The sequence below is a fragment of the Centruroides sculpturatus genome, unplaced genomic scaffold (genome assembly GCF_000671375.1).
Source record: "Centruroides sculpturatus isolate CEXI.00-Female unplaced genomic scaffold, Cexi_2.0 scaffold2157, whole genome shotgun sequence".
Lineage (NCBI taxonomy): Eukaryota > Metazoa > Arthropoda > Arachnida > Scorpiones > Buthidae > Centruroides > Centruroides sculpturatus.
The window spans coordinates 23,220-37,385 of NW_019386356.1; the positions used below are offsets into that span (position 1 = coordinate 23,220).

The 14,166-nt window shown below is 32.3% G+C and overlaps 1 protein-coding gene across 1 annotated transcript in view; it reads right to left on the minus strand.

The window, feature by feature from the left end:
* Window positions 1-8,039: 8,039 nt before the first annotated feature.
* The window catches only part of LOC111614666 (protein disulfide-isomerase A5-like), a gene marked incomplete at its 5' end in the record, with an annotated part of 32,366 nt that continues 26,239 nt past the window's right edge, over window positions 8,040-14,166 (minus strand). The window contains 3 exons of the mRNA XM_023356027.1: window positions 8,040-8,879; window positions 9,075-9,257; window positions 9,327-9,467. Of these exons, the coding sequence (XP_023211795.1) occupies window positions 8,710-8,879; window positions 9,075-9,257; window positions 9,327-9,467 (494 nt within the window). The remainder of the gene's footprint in view (window positions 8,880-9,074; window positions 9,258-9,326; window positions 9,468-14,166) is intronic.

Here is a 14,166-nt window from a genome sequence, read left to right on the forward strand (position 1 = left end):
TAAACTGATTCTTTACAGATTTAAAAAGTCAAGATATAAAGTAGTAAAAAAGCAATCGATTCCTTAAAAGTGCTATTAGAATCAGCGATGGGATAATTATAATAGGATTTTGACAAGATTATTGCATATCCAGTATTTATTTAAATATTCAAATATCTTTCAGGTCTAAAAATATGTTTAAAACTTAAATTAAGATATAAATTACAGTATTGGATCAGTGTGGTTTTAGGCATAGTCAACTTTAATGCTATTCTATCCACTACTCGGAAACCAATAGCATCAGTGCTGAATTAATAAGATTTCGGGCCCTAAGAAAAACTCGCCTCCCCAAAATTCATAATTTTAATTGCTACAATTACTATTGAACCTTCTTTAAGAAGCTGCAAATATTACTATAATAATTTAATATATTTAAAATTTTATTTAATTATATGTGAGTTTAGAAATCATTTTAGGGCCCTGTCAGATCCAAGCCCTAAGCAAGTGTCTAGTTAGAATAGAATCCTAGATAAAAAAAACATGGTGATATAAGGGCATTAAATTATATAAATGTATATAAAATAGATCTCGTTCGTGCACGCTTGCCTAAGACCCGGCGCAACTTAAAATTGCCATTTACTAAAGCATAACAAATATATGAAACTATTGTACTTAGCAAAGATAATTATAACTTGTTAAAACCCATAATTAGCTTTAATTGTAACTGTTAGAGATTCGATTTGCATAACGAGCAGATGATAAGTCAAACGGTTCTTTGTCAAAGGATGGACTCCTACAAAGAATCAGTTGGATAATTTAAGATCAACGATGCAATCGAAAGATAAACAGAAGCGATTTATTCTAACCATTATTGTCTGTAATAACGCAATCTATTTTTAAGCGAGGAGAGATTACAATTTTTGAGCAGGTCGAACAAATAACAGTTGTAGACTAACTATCCGGACGGATTAATAAAAGGATGCTTTCATTTCCTTATTCTTCTGATCATTTCCTGCCGCCAAAGACGATCTAAGTTCAATCTTTTACTGAGAGTTTCATTGAGACGAATTTTCACACGTTTTCAGTCCATTTAAACAACGTTTTCGATAAGTTTAACGGAAAGGGAAAATATCATACGAATTTCCCCATCCGCATTAACTGATCTTGTCATAGGCTTTAAATCCTTTCCATTTATTTTTTTCTATTCTACTGGTGTTCTAGTAAATGGAGCTTATTTCGCCACTGATGGTACCTGTGACGAAACGAGCACCGTCTCTTACCGCGCGCCATCTAACGTTGATTTAAACAATAAAATTTATAAATTATGATCGACGTTTCGCTAATTTTTCTTTAACGAGAAGAAATTATCGATTTCCAAGAATCTATGTAAACGCCCTTTAAGCTTATAATATGCTTTGTCTCTGATATAAGACGAGATGCGGAGCGATAAAATACAATAACAATAGGTGCGCAGTAATGCATTGCTGACGTCAACCAGATTATCACCAATGGACAAGGCTGATCCGCTTGACAGATTTTCTATGACGTCATTGACCATCGGCTTTTGAAATTGCGTGACGAATAACTCTATTGTGTGACGTCATTTTGACATTTTGATATTCAACAGGAAAAGAATTGTGCTTAATATAAAATTTCACTTTTATAGTATTATATATATTTATATTTTAAATGATAGTATAATATGTATTGATGAATTTTCATATAATTTATTTAATAGAATTTATCCAGAAAATGTTTTCAAAAACGTTTTCAGTTGGTTCATAGTTAAAAGCGTCAGTCTACCACTCTGAAAAACCAGAATTCGAGTCTGGTTTGAATCCTCAGAAATTTTCATAGATAGTTTGGTCTGTAAATTCCAATTATATGTAAACTAAATAAAGTTTGGGTGCCGTTGTTCGCCCGAATGAAAGGGCGAACCCTCAAGAAGGAATTCCTAATGAGAGGTGAACCATGTTAGAACCAATAAGAGTTCCGACGAAGGTAAGAAGAGTCGTTACTCGCCTGAAAGCATGCCCTTCACGTATTCGGTCAGGCCTCCTATCAATGGCGTATCCAGGATTTTGAGAATATGGGTGTTGCTCAAGATAGATTCGGAGACACCATGTCCCGTCATTTTTCGGAGAATGTTACTCAGTTCGCTTACAATTACTTTAGTTACCTAATTCAATATTCGTTATTATATTTATTTTTATTTTAAAGTAACAACAAAACTGATTTCTTTGGTCAAGAGGTGCTGCAGCATCATAAGCATCCTCTCCTGTATATGCCCCTGCCTCCTATTTTGTCCTTATAGAACCGATGATGACATAATAGAAGGCTTTCTGAGAATTTACATAGCAGACAGTTTAAAAACATTGATTTTTCCCTCGTGTTTCATGTTTCTCATCTTATGTTCTATGTATTTTAAAAAATAAAACAAAATCATGACAAAATATATCAATATTTACATTGAAATTATATTAATTAATAAAAAATGTGTAGATTATAAGCTATTTAACAAATTGAATTTTTAAATAATATATATTAAAATTAATTTTATGATTTTTATATAAGAAAATAATTTAATTTAAAATGCTATTTTAAAAATGAATTTTTTCTAATCTATTATAAAAAAAATCAGAAATAATTTCGATTAGATGAAAAAATAATTCGAGAATTAAAATTTATTTTATTCTTTAGAATATTTAATTTAACTTTATTTTATAATGAAGTAATTCGGCCGAGAAATTATGTAAAAATCATCGATGTGAATAATCAATGTAATAATTACGTTTCGGGATGTGATTTTACAATTTAACTTCTTAAGATTATTATATAATAAGACTGTAAAATCTGTGAGATTAATAAGTAAAACTTCCTCAGTATAAAAATCAGAAAGATCCTTTGGTCTGATTCTAGCTACAAAAAAGGTCCCAAAAATCAGTCTTTCGTTTAAAAAAATCTGATATGAAAGTGATATAAATGAGAGTTTATTTTAATAAGTGATGAAAAATATCTGTTTTTGTTTGTTTTATTAATTTTATTCATATTATTATCGCTTTCGAAGAAGGATAGAGTCCTGCATTTGTTTCTATCTCATTTTATTCTGGCCTTAAGAATAATTCTCATTTTAACTCGAATAGTCAGAGCTGAGAATAATGGCAAATTTATAAGGAAGAATCATTTAAGAATTCGCAAATTTTAGGCTCTATTTCTTCTTAATAATAATAATAATAATTTTATTCGCGTTTTTCTAAACTTATTAGTAATTCATATCAAGATTTTCAAGTAAACGATTCTTNAAATATTCAAGATAAATAAATTTTGTACCAATCATAATTTCGACATCTTCCAGTTACACGCTAAAAAATGGATTAGGTGATATTGTATTGACTACGATATAAAAATGATGACATTATTTCTAGAATTCAATAACACAATCAGATGACGGAACTGTATTTTTCTTATAGAAGATAATGCGTGTAAAGATTATACTTTATCCAAAATCTAGATTTCAAGAGACCACCTTTTTCATGGGTGGTCTCTTGATCTCTAGATTTTGGATAAAGTATAATATTTACATACTTACATACATACTCCTACATACTTATAAATAAATGTTTATTTCAATACACAAGAAATGCAATGAAATACATAATTTGTAACAAATATTTTTTAGGCTATTATAAATGTGATGCCCACACCAAATGATTCTTCTGATTCCTCCATTATAGGATCTGAAAACATGAAATTACAATTGACTTCTAGTCGAGAAAACGTAACTATTTGTATTTTAGCAATTAAATTATTTCTGAAGAAAATCTAAAAATATAATATTTTAGATTTTATATAGCCTATGCATATCGATTACAGAATTCAATGAAAAATATTTTAATATAATATAATCCATATAAATGGGCAATCTGCGAACTTTGTACGGAGTAGAACTGACCACATCTGTTACGCTATAGTTTATATAATTATGAGATAGGAAATACGATTATGAAGTATATCCCGGATCCGGAAATTTCTATACAGAAACTNAAATTATTTCTGAAGAAAATCTAAAAATATAATATTTTAGATTTTATATAGCCTATGCATATCGATTACAGAATTCAATGAAAAATATTTTAATAGCAACGAATATATATTTTTCTTAAAGAGAAATTTGACTTGTGTTTACTTAAAGAAATATTTAAATTAATAATATGTCGGACCCGTCCCTCACCACCCATCCGCTCTCCATTTGGGCCTGTCCGAATCTAATTAAAAAGGCCCTCTTTTAGGGTCTACAGAAAGAAATGTCGCGAATTTTAATTCAATTTACAAAATATTAATATCAACAGGAATTATATAGGCGTAAAACAGCGTATAACTCGTAAAATGAATATTTTTCCATTAAAATACTCAAATTATTCAAATTGAGAGAAATATTTCAATTTTACGTTTCACGTGGCTACGCTTATCACATCTTATAGTAATAAAGATATTTTAAATTGTGCTATAGCACAGTTAATAATGCCTTTAGTACTGTATATGCATGTTTATATTGAATATTTTCTTTGTAATTGCATGCAATAATCATATTTTTCGTTCTGTTCCTTTTTTCCAGTAAGCTGCATCTCAGGACTTTGTTAAAATAAACTTTCCTTCCTGGTCCATTTCCCCCCTCAATTCTTCATTAATTAATCCTCATGATGCCAACTTTCCGATAAACTTCTATATTCTTGATTCTCCATTTTAATTAATTTAATGGTTCTTTCTTTACCTTAGTAATTCCATTTAATTCCAAATAACTTATATGTCTTAAATTGTTTATCTTTGAAATAATGTTTAAGTCTTTATTTATTTTTCCATTTTCTGTCCTACAAAAAACAGTTATTACACGAGTGTTTCATTTTTGTCTTAAATAATATATGGAAGATTAGCCCTTATTCATATACCAATCACGAGACAAAATTCTATTACCGTATTTTGACGAGTATAAGTCGCTGTCAAGTATAAGACGCACCCCTATTTTGAAACAAAAAATTTAGAAAAAAACTGTTTTAATAGGATTGTCTAAAGATGCATTTTATTTGTTTTTTTATTCAAGAATATGACGGATGGATGAATCGATACCTTTATTAAACTGAAATAATCGTTGTAAAGTAGTGACCTTTTAGCAGAGTGGGGACAAAAGAGACGCGACCTTGTCAATTGGACCCACGTGCGGTCGGGTAATACCACTTGTAAGGTATTGACTTGTAAACAAGGGGAAACAAAGAAAGCGCCGGCTTTGTTAATTGGACCCACCTGCAATCAGACGGTAGTACAGTTGCCATATGGTAAACAAACGAACGTAAACAAGTGACGGACGTTTGTGTAAGCTTCATTCTCGTCGGATGACGGCGGACCCGAGTGTAAGCTGTTCAGGCATAAAAAAGGGTTGTGATTGGTCGGAAGTCCCCGTTCCAAAATCCCTTAAATTGCGAGCCGAACGAGAGACAAAGAGAGAAGGGCAAGAGACTGATACACGGTTGTCTCAGGCACTTGGGAAGCCCGCTGAGCGTAAAGAGAGAGTGCTCTCCTCTGTTGATCTTCTCAGAGACGGGTTAGTGCTGAGACCGGACCGACCGTGCAGTTGAGCCGACTCCACAAGCTGACTGAGGTCTCTCCAAAGGTTATTAGTTCCCAGGCGCCAACCTGGCACGTGAATTCACCACGCATGGTCATCTTGTACATATACTATGTTTTCTAACTTGTACTTTCTACTACTGTAAATAAACTGTAAATATATTCAATTTGAGTGTGGAGGTGTGCTTTCCAACGAACCTGATTCATTACATCGAGTCGTGAAACACAAGAAAACGACCCAGCGAGACGGAGTTGGGAAGGAACGGCAATAAGATCTTCACTATCGTCATTTCTTAATGTGAACTCAGAGGTCACGTGATGACAGTCGACAGAACATGGCGGCGATGACTCGTGTGTCGCTACTCTGATAATCTAGATACTATAGTCATTCGGTTGAGGGACCATCTGCTTAACGGACCACTGCACAGGTTGGTCCCTAGAGTGGACCACTACTGTAGGTAATTTCACTATAAAAATGGTTACCTGTCGAGTATAAGACGCACCATGATTTTGAGCCCCAAAAAGTAGTAAAAAAAGTGCGACTTATACTCGTCAAAATACGGTATTTACTTCAATTATGTAAAATAAATACTTTTTTGGGCGTCCAAAAGATGTAAAACATTTGCCTGCATAGAATATAATAATGATGAAATTAAAGTTATTATTTATGATTCACTGGACTGCAATTTGAAAAAATTGTATACCTATAAATTCCCACTGTCATCCGTCTTTCCTTAATCTCGAGAATGGAGTTAGATAGATAAAAGACGAGACCAGGTATAGAAGACTTAGGGACAGAAGGCCCTAATTAACTATATACGAATTTCCGGTATATAAAACCGGAAGTCGCGTTATTTCAATTCAAAAATTTTTCCCTAAAGGTGTTAGATATATGACCGGCACGACTCAATTGCTAACAGAAAAGTATGATGTACAGGGGCAAGACACTACTAATTTGAGGCGAAGGGCATATACAGTATTTTAAATGAAATAAATTTAAAACATGATTTAAAAATTGCAGCCTGGCATTGTGACACAAAAAAATTATTTAAGAGGTAAATATGAAGTTATTCTTCGATTTTAATACGTGTATTGTATAAATGTATATACACTCATTTGAGAAAAGTTACGCACCAAGAGGAATCGAATTAAACTTTTCTAAATGCGATACGATGACGATGGCAATAAGTGATTGTAATATCAGAGAAAATGATCAATTTCCTTTGCAACAATAGCACAATTTGAACAAACCTTTAATACTTGATATAAGCATTATGGTCGGGCATAAAGGCGTATAGACACCGTATCCTGCGACAACTTTGCCTTAAGATGCTAAGAACTACGACTTAAGATGCCTCAAACTGATAGATGAAGCTAGTCCCAAAAAAGGCCGATGGGCGACAGATCTGGAGACCGGCCTAATGAGAACGTGACGGACGACGTTCCTAAGAAACTCTAGCTCTGTGTAACAAATCATTATTTTGCTGGAAAATGGCAGTTTACAGCCTTGCTACGAAAGGCAACATCGGGTTGCAGGAATAACGTACCACTGTGCTATCATCTCTATATCACTACTATGGATAACTGAATATCACACGAATATCCGCCAGACTGTCACGCCAGCAGTGAAAACAATGTGCTACTCAACAGTAAAAGTGGTATTGAAGCGCTTTACCAGTGATCCTTCACACTTTAATCGTTCTGTTCTAACTCGTCCGTTCGTAAACATAATCGGGATTCGGTGCTAAAGACCATATGGTGCCAGTCCTTAGCAGTCCACGCTTCTTTGCCATGGCACTATTGTAAACAAAACCGAAGATGCTAATAAAAGACGCGTAGCAATTGCCTTGCATGCAAATTTGCCTCTACTGTCTGCTTTCCAATGGTACGGAAAGGGAAAAAGGTTCTGTCGTTAGCTTCCATCTATCTCTGGATAGGGGACAGACACTGTTGAAGTAATTCGTGCTTGTCTGATGATCACGTCTCCTGGTGGTCTGTCTGGCGAAACCAAAGCCTGTCCACCTTGTATGTGTGCCTTCAACTTCTCTTCACAGTCAAGACAGAACGGTCCAGACAGTGGGTAATTCGGCGAAACAGCCATCCCGATAATGCGGCCTTTGTCAACTCTGCGCAATGTCTTTGACTGCGTTGTATAGTCATGCCTGGCATTGGAATACTTCCAAACAATAGGTGTACTGAAAATTCTAAACACGAGCCTCAGCCTTTTTGTGGGACATTGGGATAACAGTTTTAAAGCAATCTGGTGGTATTAGCTAGCGTACAACAGGATTACAACTGTAATCATTTACATACCTGTATGAGGCATAGCTATATGCCGAGTTTAGTAGTAATCGGGAAAATCTATCTACTGTAGGATGCGTAACTATTTTTGTCACTAAGTGCATTTTTTAAAACTAAATTCCAATAAAGACGCAACGAGAAAAAGTCGTCCATAAATTTTAATTGTCTTCCAAAAAAACGTTATACAGGGAATATTGGAATTCTTATATCTTTAAGTACTACTGTTACAGAGATTGATACATGTACAATATTGCTACAACATTTACAATACTTGAACAAATTAGTTTTTTTTTCATAGCAATAATTTATCGCCAAATTTCTAAAATTTAAAAATTATTTAGGGAAAATATAAAGGAAAAAGTATTTATAAATCACACAAATGGTTTAGGAACAATACCGATTTTCATGTTTCCTTGGTAATTCATTATTTTTTTTATCTAAAGGATAAAATTACATCTCGACATTCGACAGATGGGAAAGTCCGATGCACTTGAGTTATTCAATTTATACACGATAAATTGTCCGATTTCTTCAATACAAAAAGTTGTTTTTATATAACAAAAACAAGAAGAGAATGTTCAGTAACATTGTGGTTCGGATTCAATAAAAGCATTTTTTCATTCATTCGCAATATATTAAATTTTAAATAATTAAATTATATAAAAACAAATTTTAATTTAGTTATAGGAGCGGTATATTTTATCATATTTAATTTATGCGTAGAGATTTTTTTAAAATAATTAATTCACGTTACCGTGAATACTTTTTTTTTCTTTGTGATATGTTAGTTTTACAGTGGTCCTTTAGCGTTTATTCTTTTTTCTCTTTAGCCCCTTTAAAGCAAAACATCAGAACGATTGTGTATAATATAAAAGCTACACTAATTGCTGCCAGAGCATACATAAATAAATTTAATTCGGGATGACGATGGCGATTACTCTGTAACCATTCTAACACTTCGTCTTCGTTTGTCAAGTCACCTAAAAAATATATAAATTTAATTTCACAGTTATTGTATCTTTATCTACAGACCTTCAAGTTTTATTCCTTAATAAGTTTTATCCTTATAATTTCTAAATTTATTCGATGACATTGAAAAAATTAATTCCAATTATGTTTTCTTATATAAGCTTATTAATAAATAATGACTATTACTGTAATTGTGTAAAATTTACCTCTGTAAATGGAAGGAAACTTTCGTCGAAAGTATACAAGTCCTGGGACTTGGTTCATACCGTATTTCTTAGCATAACGGGTATCTTTGATTTTTACAAACATAATATCCAAGTCATCAGCTTCATCATCGATACGTTCGAGTTCTTGAAGAGCCAGATCGCATTTTGGACAATTATTATCATCTAAATGTGAATATTTTATTACAAAGTCTGATTTTTCACTCAATTAATTTATATATAAATTTAACTCACAGAAGAACACGGCGACAAATTCGTTTTCTTCCAACAATTTGTCTAACATTTTCCTGTTAACTTCTTCAATTTCGTCCTTGATTTCGAAAACATCCAAACTCGTTAACCATTTCAAAACTTTATCTTCTTCTAAGAGACTACCTTCGAATGGAAGTAAATGGAATAAATTACATACTAATCAGAATTAAATCAAAATTATATTTTTCCATTTGAAGAATATTCAAAATCTAATTTTTTTCTATTATTTTTATTCGTGTAACTTTGTTTGTATATCAAAAATTTCTATTAAATGCATTTGTTACGCATTTTTTGACAAACAAAGTAAAACAAAGCAAGTAATTTTCAATATAATTTTAAAAGTAAAGTACTTTATACATGATTTATTTTTAAATTAAATATAAACTAAAGTTTATGGTATTCTAAGAAAATAATTTTATGTTATTTCTACTTTAGATAAATAATTTGTTATATTAATATTAATAAATACTTTCAGACTGAGAGTAGAACTATATGCAAAGTCATTAACTATTTACTCGTTACTTGAATTTTTGGCATCGGTAACAGATTAAAGAAGGATGGTTAATAATAATTATTTTTAAGAAATGCAAATTTAAAAACATCTCTGTATTTGATGCGTAAGCTAATAATGATCATCGCAACGATCTCGATTATTTTAGAGGTTTAATAATCATTAACATCTAACTACTGAAGACTGGGAAAAAATTCCAATTACAGAATTGTAAAGCAAGGCCAGTTATGCATAAAATAATTCTCATTTCAACGAAAACTATTAAGAGATAATAGTCTACTTCTACCTTCTGATGAGCCGTAATTCCAGTACAGTGAGTCATCATATTTTTTTCTTATTTAAATTTTTACTAATATTTTTACTCTTAATTTTCCTTTCTGTACTAAGGACTTTTTTTCCATACCTCAAGGGTTTAGTCAGACCCACAAATAGGAGCGGCCGTGTAGTGAAGGATGAGGCCATGACAGTTGGTCGACCCACCCGAGTTGAAAAAGTTCGAACCCGAATCCCACAGAACAGTAGGCTGGCGTCTTTATTGCCTAGATAATTCGACTATCACATTCGACTATTTTTTTATAGGCTGTTTCGACTCTGACATTCCTTTTCATACATCGTCAGAGTGAGATAGGAAATGATATATAGGACAATCGGAAACCAACGTTACAATACACCAACCACGTTGGCATTGAGCACAGTGCGGAAACTGGAAGTAAATTACCATTTGAACTATCATTAATCCATTTCTTTGAAACTAAAATTTTCTATGCAACTTCTGTGGTTAATTATTACTCATAAAATTCAGTCAAGATCATTTGGGTGGTTATTACTGGTTCGGAAATATTAATTTGTGTAAAAATATCTTAAATTTCAAAATATGTAATTTGCTGTAGAACTAATTATATTCCATTAGCTGTTTTATTGCACTGTAAAAACTATTCTAAACTAAAAATAATTTATTAAAGAACAATTTTATTAATTGGTTAATTTTATAATTCCTTAAAGAAATTAATTCGAAAATAATATTTTATTATTTATTATATCTATAAAATCTCAAAAATATATAATTCTAACTACACTAATATATGATTATTGAAAATGTTTATCTATTATTATTATTATTATTATTATTGATATAAAATTTGTATCTTCTTAAAGTATGAAAACAAGTTAGATAGCACATATTAAATCATTAATAAATAAAACCAGAACAGTAAATTTACTTAAAATTCACAAATATAATAATCAGCAGAGATACATAGTTTATGAATTTTAAGTACATTTATTATTATTTGTTAATAATTGTAATTTTTTAAAGTTGTACTGTCGTCAGAAAGACATTGATAGACAATTTTACATATCCAAGTAAAGAAGAAACTTTAATATAGTTAATGATCAACTGAGAATACATGCAATCTGAAAGATGATATGAACTGCTGATTTCGTATTACCTATTTTCAAGCTCCTCACTTTTCATGTACTCTCAAAAATAACATTTCATATTAGAAATCAGTCAAAAATTGCGCATTAGTTAAACAAAGATCACACCCCTCTTTTAACACAATTTGTTTTTTGTTAACCTTCCACACTCGTGGAACTTGTCAGAAGAGAGGTGTGATTAAGTATGTTACTGTACGTAATTTCTGGTCGATTTCTAATGCAAATTGAAATTCAAATTATTTTTGAAAGAGTATGAAAAGTAAGAAGTTTTAAAAAAGTGATTGGTACATAAGTATGTAGGTGTGGACCATAGGGGTCCGCAGAGGGAGATAAACAGGGCACTTGCTCTTCCTTGGGATGGAATTAAAAAATTCCACAAATTCTAATCCTACAAGTGATTGAGGTATGTAACCTTACATCCTCGACCACAGAACACTTTAATGTAATATTGTATTTTATAATCTACTTGTGAAAAAAAAACCAAAAATTAAATAATGAAAGAAATATTTATTGATGCAATTATTTCTCTCCAAGTTATGCCCCCCGAAAAATTTCCTGTGGACGCCCATGATGTGGATGATTTCTTCGTGTTAGACATGGAGTGTGATTTTTTTATGGTTGTGTTGTCCCGGAGACTATCAGTACTGGTGAAAATTGAGGCAATCGCGGTTAGATTCGATTCCAGTTCCTTAGAAAGGCAAGCCAAAACGAAGATGCCGCAGCAATTCGGCAGAGAAGGCCTGATGGCCGAGGCAGTTAAAGGCGGATTCATAGAACCATTTGAGCTATCACGTCAGTCGAAACCATCCGGCCATATCTAAAAGGATAGACGGAGAACGACGTCCTTATGCACACCAAGCAATTTAGTCCTCAAAGGCTTATATAAATCTTGACCATTGAGATACGCTATAATATATAATGTCTTACCTCCCCTACTAACATTCCGTTAAAATCTGCTTTCTATTTTGTTAATATTCTGTTTTTCCTTTTTTACCGCGCAAGATATAGTTACTAGATGGTTCTAATACTAAATAAATATAAAAAGATATGTCTCATTGGTTGTGACATTTTTACATACATCTTCAATGAATTAATTTTTGACTTCAAGACGGCCGTCGTTCCGTCAAAGAGTTCAACTAGCTAAAGTCACAGTCTCGTCCGTCCTGTCCACTGTCGACGTTTCGTTGCTGTAGGACGACGAATCGGACAGGTCAGTTCTGCGTGAATCTGTCTTAAGGCGTCAGCTATCGCTCTGAGGAACCCGAAATTGAATCTGAGCGATCGAAAACCCTCAGGAACTTTTCATGGGCAATCCCGGCCGTCTCCATTGTGGGTCTGGCCGAACCCATGGAAGCATGGGAAAAGGTCTTTTTAATGGTCCCTATTTAGGCGTTACAAACGTAAAGAAAACCCGGAAAAATCCACGTGGGCAGCCATTGGCGAGGCGCGAACCCGCAATCCAGAGTTTTTAACTACTTTGCCACTGATGGGTCCAGAACTTAAAAGACATACAGTACTGTACATGACTATGAACGGAGAAAACATATATGATTATATTTCTCCGGGTGCTTCAAATACAATATACAGTACTTCTCTGTAAACTGATGCTTGGAATTGTTTTATAAACAAAACAATGAAAATAAATCAACAACGAGTTTCTCAAATTTCCCGGCAGCATTTAAAACTGTGGTGACGCCATCTGTTATCATATTTTATTAAAAAACATTTTATATTTTTAACTATTATAAAACAGCAAAACACTTAATTTTGAGGGTAGAGATGAGTTTTATTTAAAAAATTGTAAATGCTAATAGCGAATAAAATCGTCATTAAGTCCGACTCTACTGGAGATACACACGACTCCCTTTATCTCCCCTCCTCTTCGATCTTTAATCACCAAAATTTAATAGCGTTAATCTCCCTAATAAACAAACCTTCCTGCAAAATTTCAGAAGTTTTCGACAAAAAAGCACAGGAGCTTCAAACAGGGTGAACAAATCGTGCCCCCAACACACTAACATCCACATATAAAGAAAATACTCCCGAATTTTTTTCATTTCTCGACGTTCAAGTTCTCCTAAGTCAAAAATGTAAAAATCTGGGAGGGGTCATTTTTTGCCGGATCGCCATATTTTTCCTCTGTTATATATAACAGGCGGGAAAGTAAAAATAAAGGAAATATTGGTATAAAGTTGAGAAGAATGTGTTGGGACAAGAATTAAAATCGGATCGGTAGGAAAAGCTACATACAGTAGCTTTCCATCTCGTCTCTTCTCAATGACTGGAATATAAAAGTACACAAAACTATTTAACTGTAAATATTTGTAAAAATTTTTTAGGTTAAAATTCATTTATCCGAAACTTTCAGGTTTTGTATATCAAAATAGAATAGAGAACGCCTGTGATATTGTTTGTGTCCCCAATTTGTGTTTGCATAAAAGATGTTACATATCCGATTTATTATACGTGCAGATTCAGATTATCCTCATTCTAGTTCTATATTTTGCAAAATTTAGTGATCATTAGTAAAAGATTAAAAGAACGACGATAAATGAAATAAATATTTTGTAACAGGAAAAAAACAGAGGAATTTTAAAAGGAGAATAATGTTTTGAAAGAGCAAACTGAAGTGAAAAATTCTGTAACAAATTTAATTTGCATTTGATTCAAAATGCAAAAATACATATGACAGTGTTGGAATCATGTGAATTTGTTATTTTATTTATACAAAAACTTAAAGTCATATCTATACCCAAAACTTTGAGTTCTATATCTCAATAATGTACTCTGTGCAATCTGAGATCATACACAAATACAATAATTGTGCTAGAAACATTTAATCAAAAGGCTGAGTTTAAAAAAGAATATTAGAAA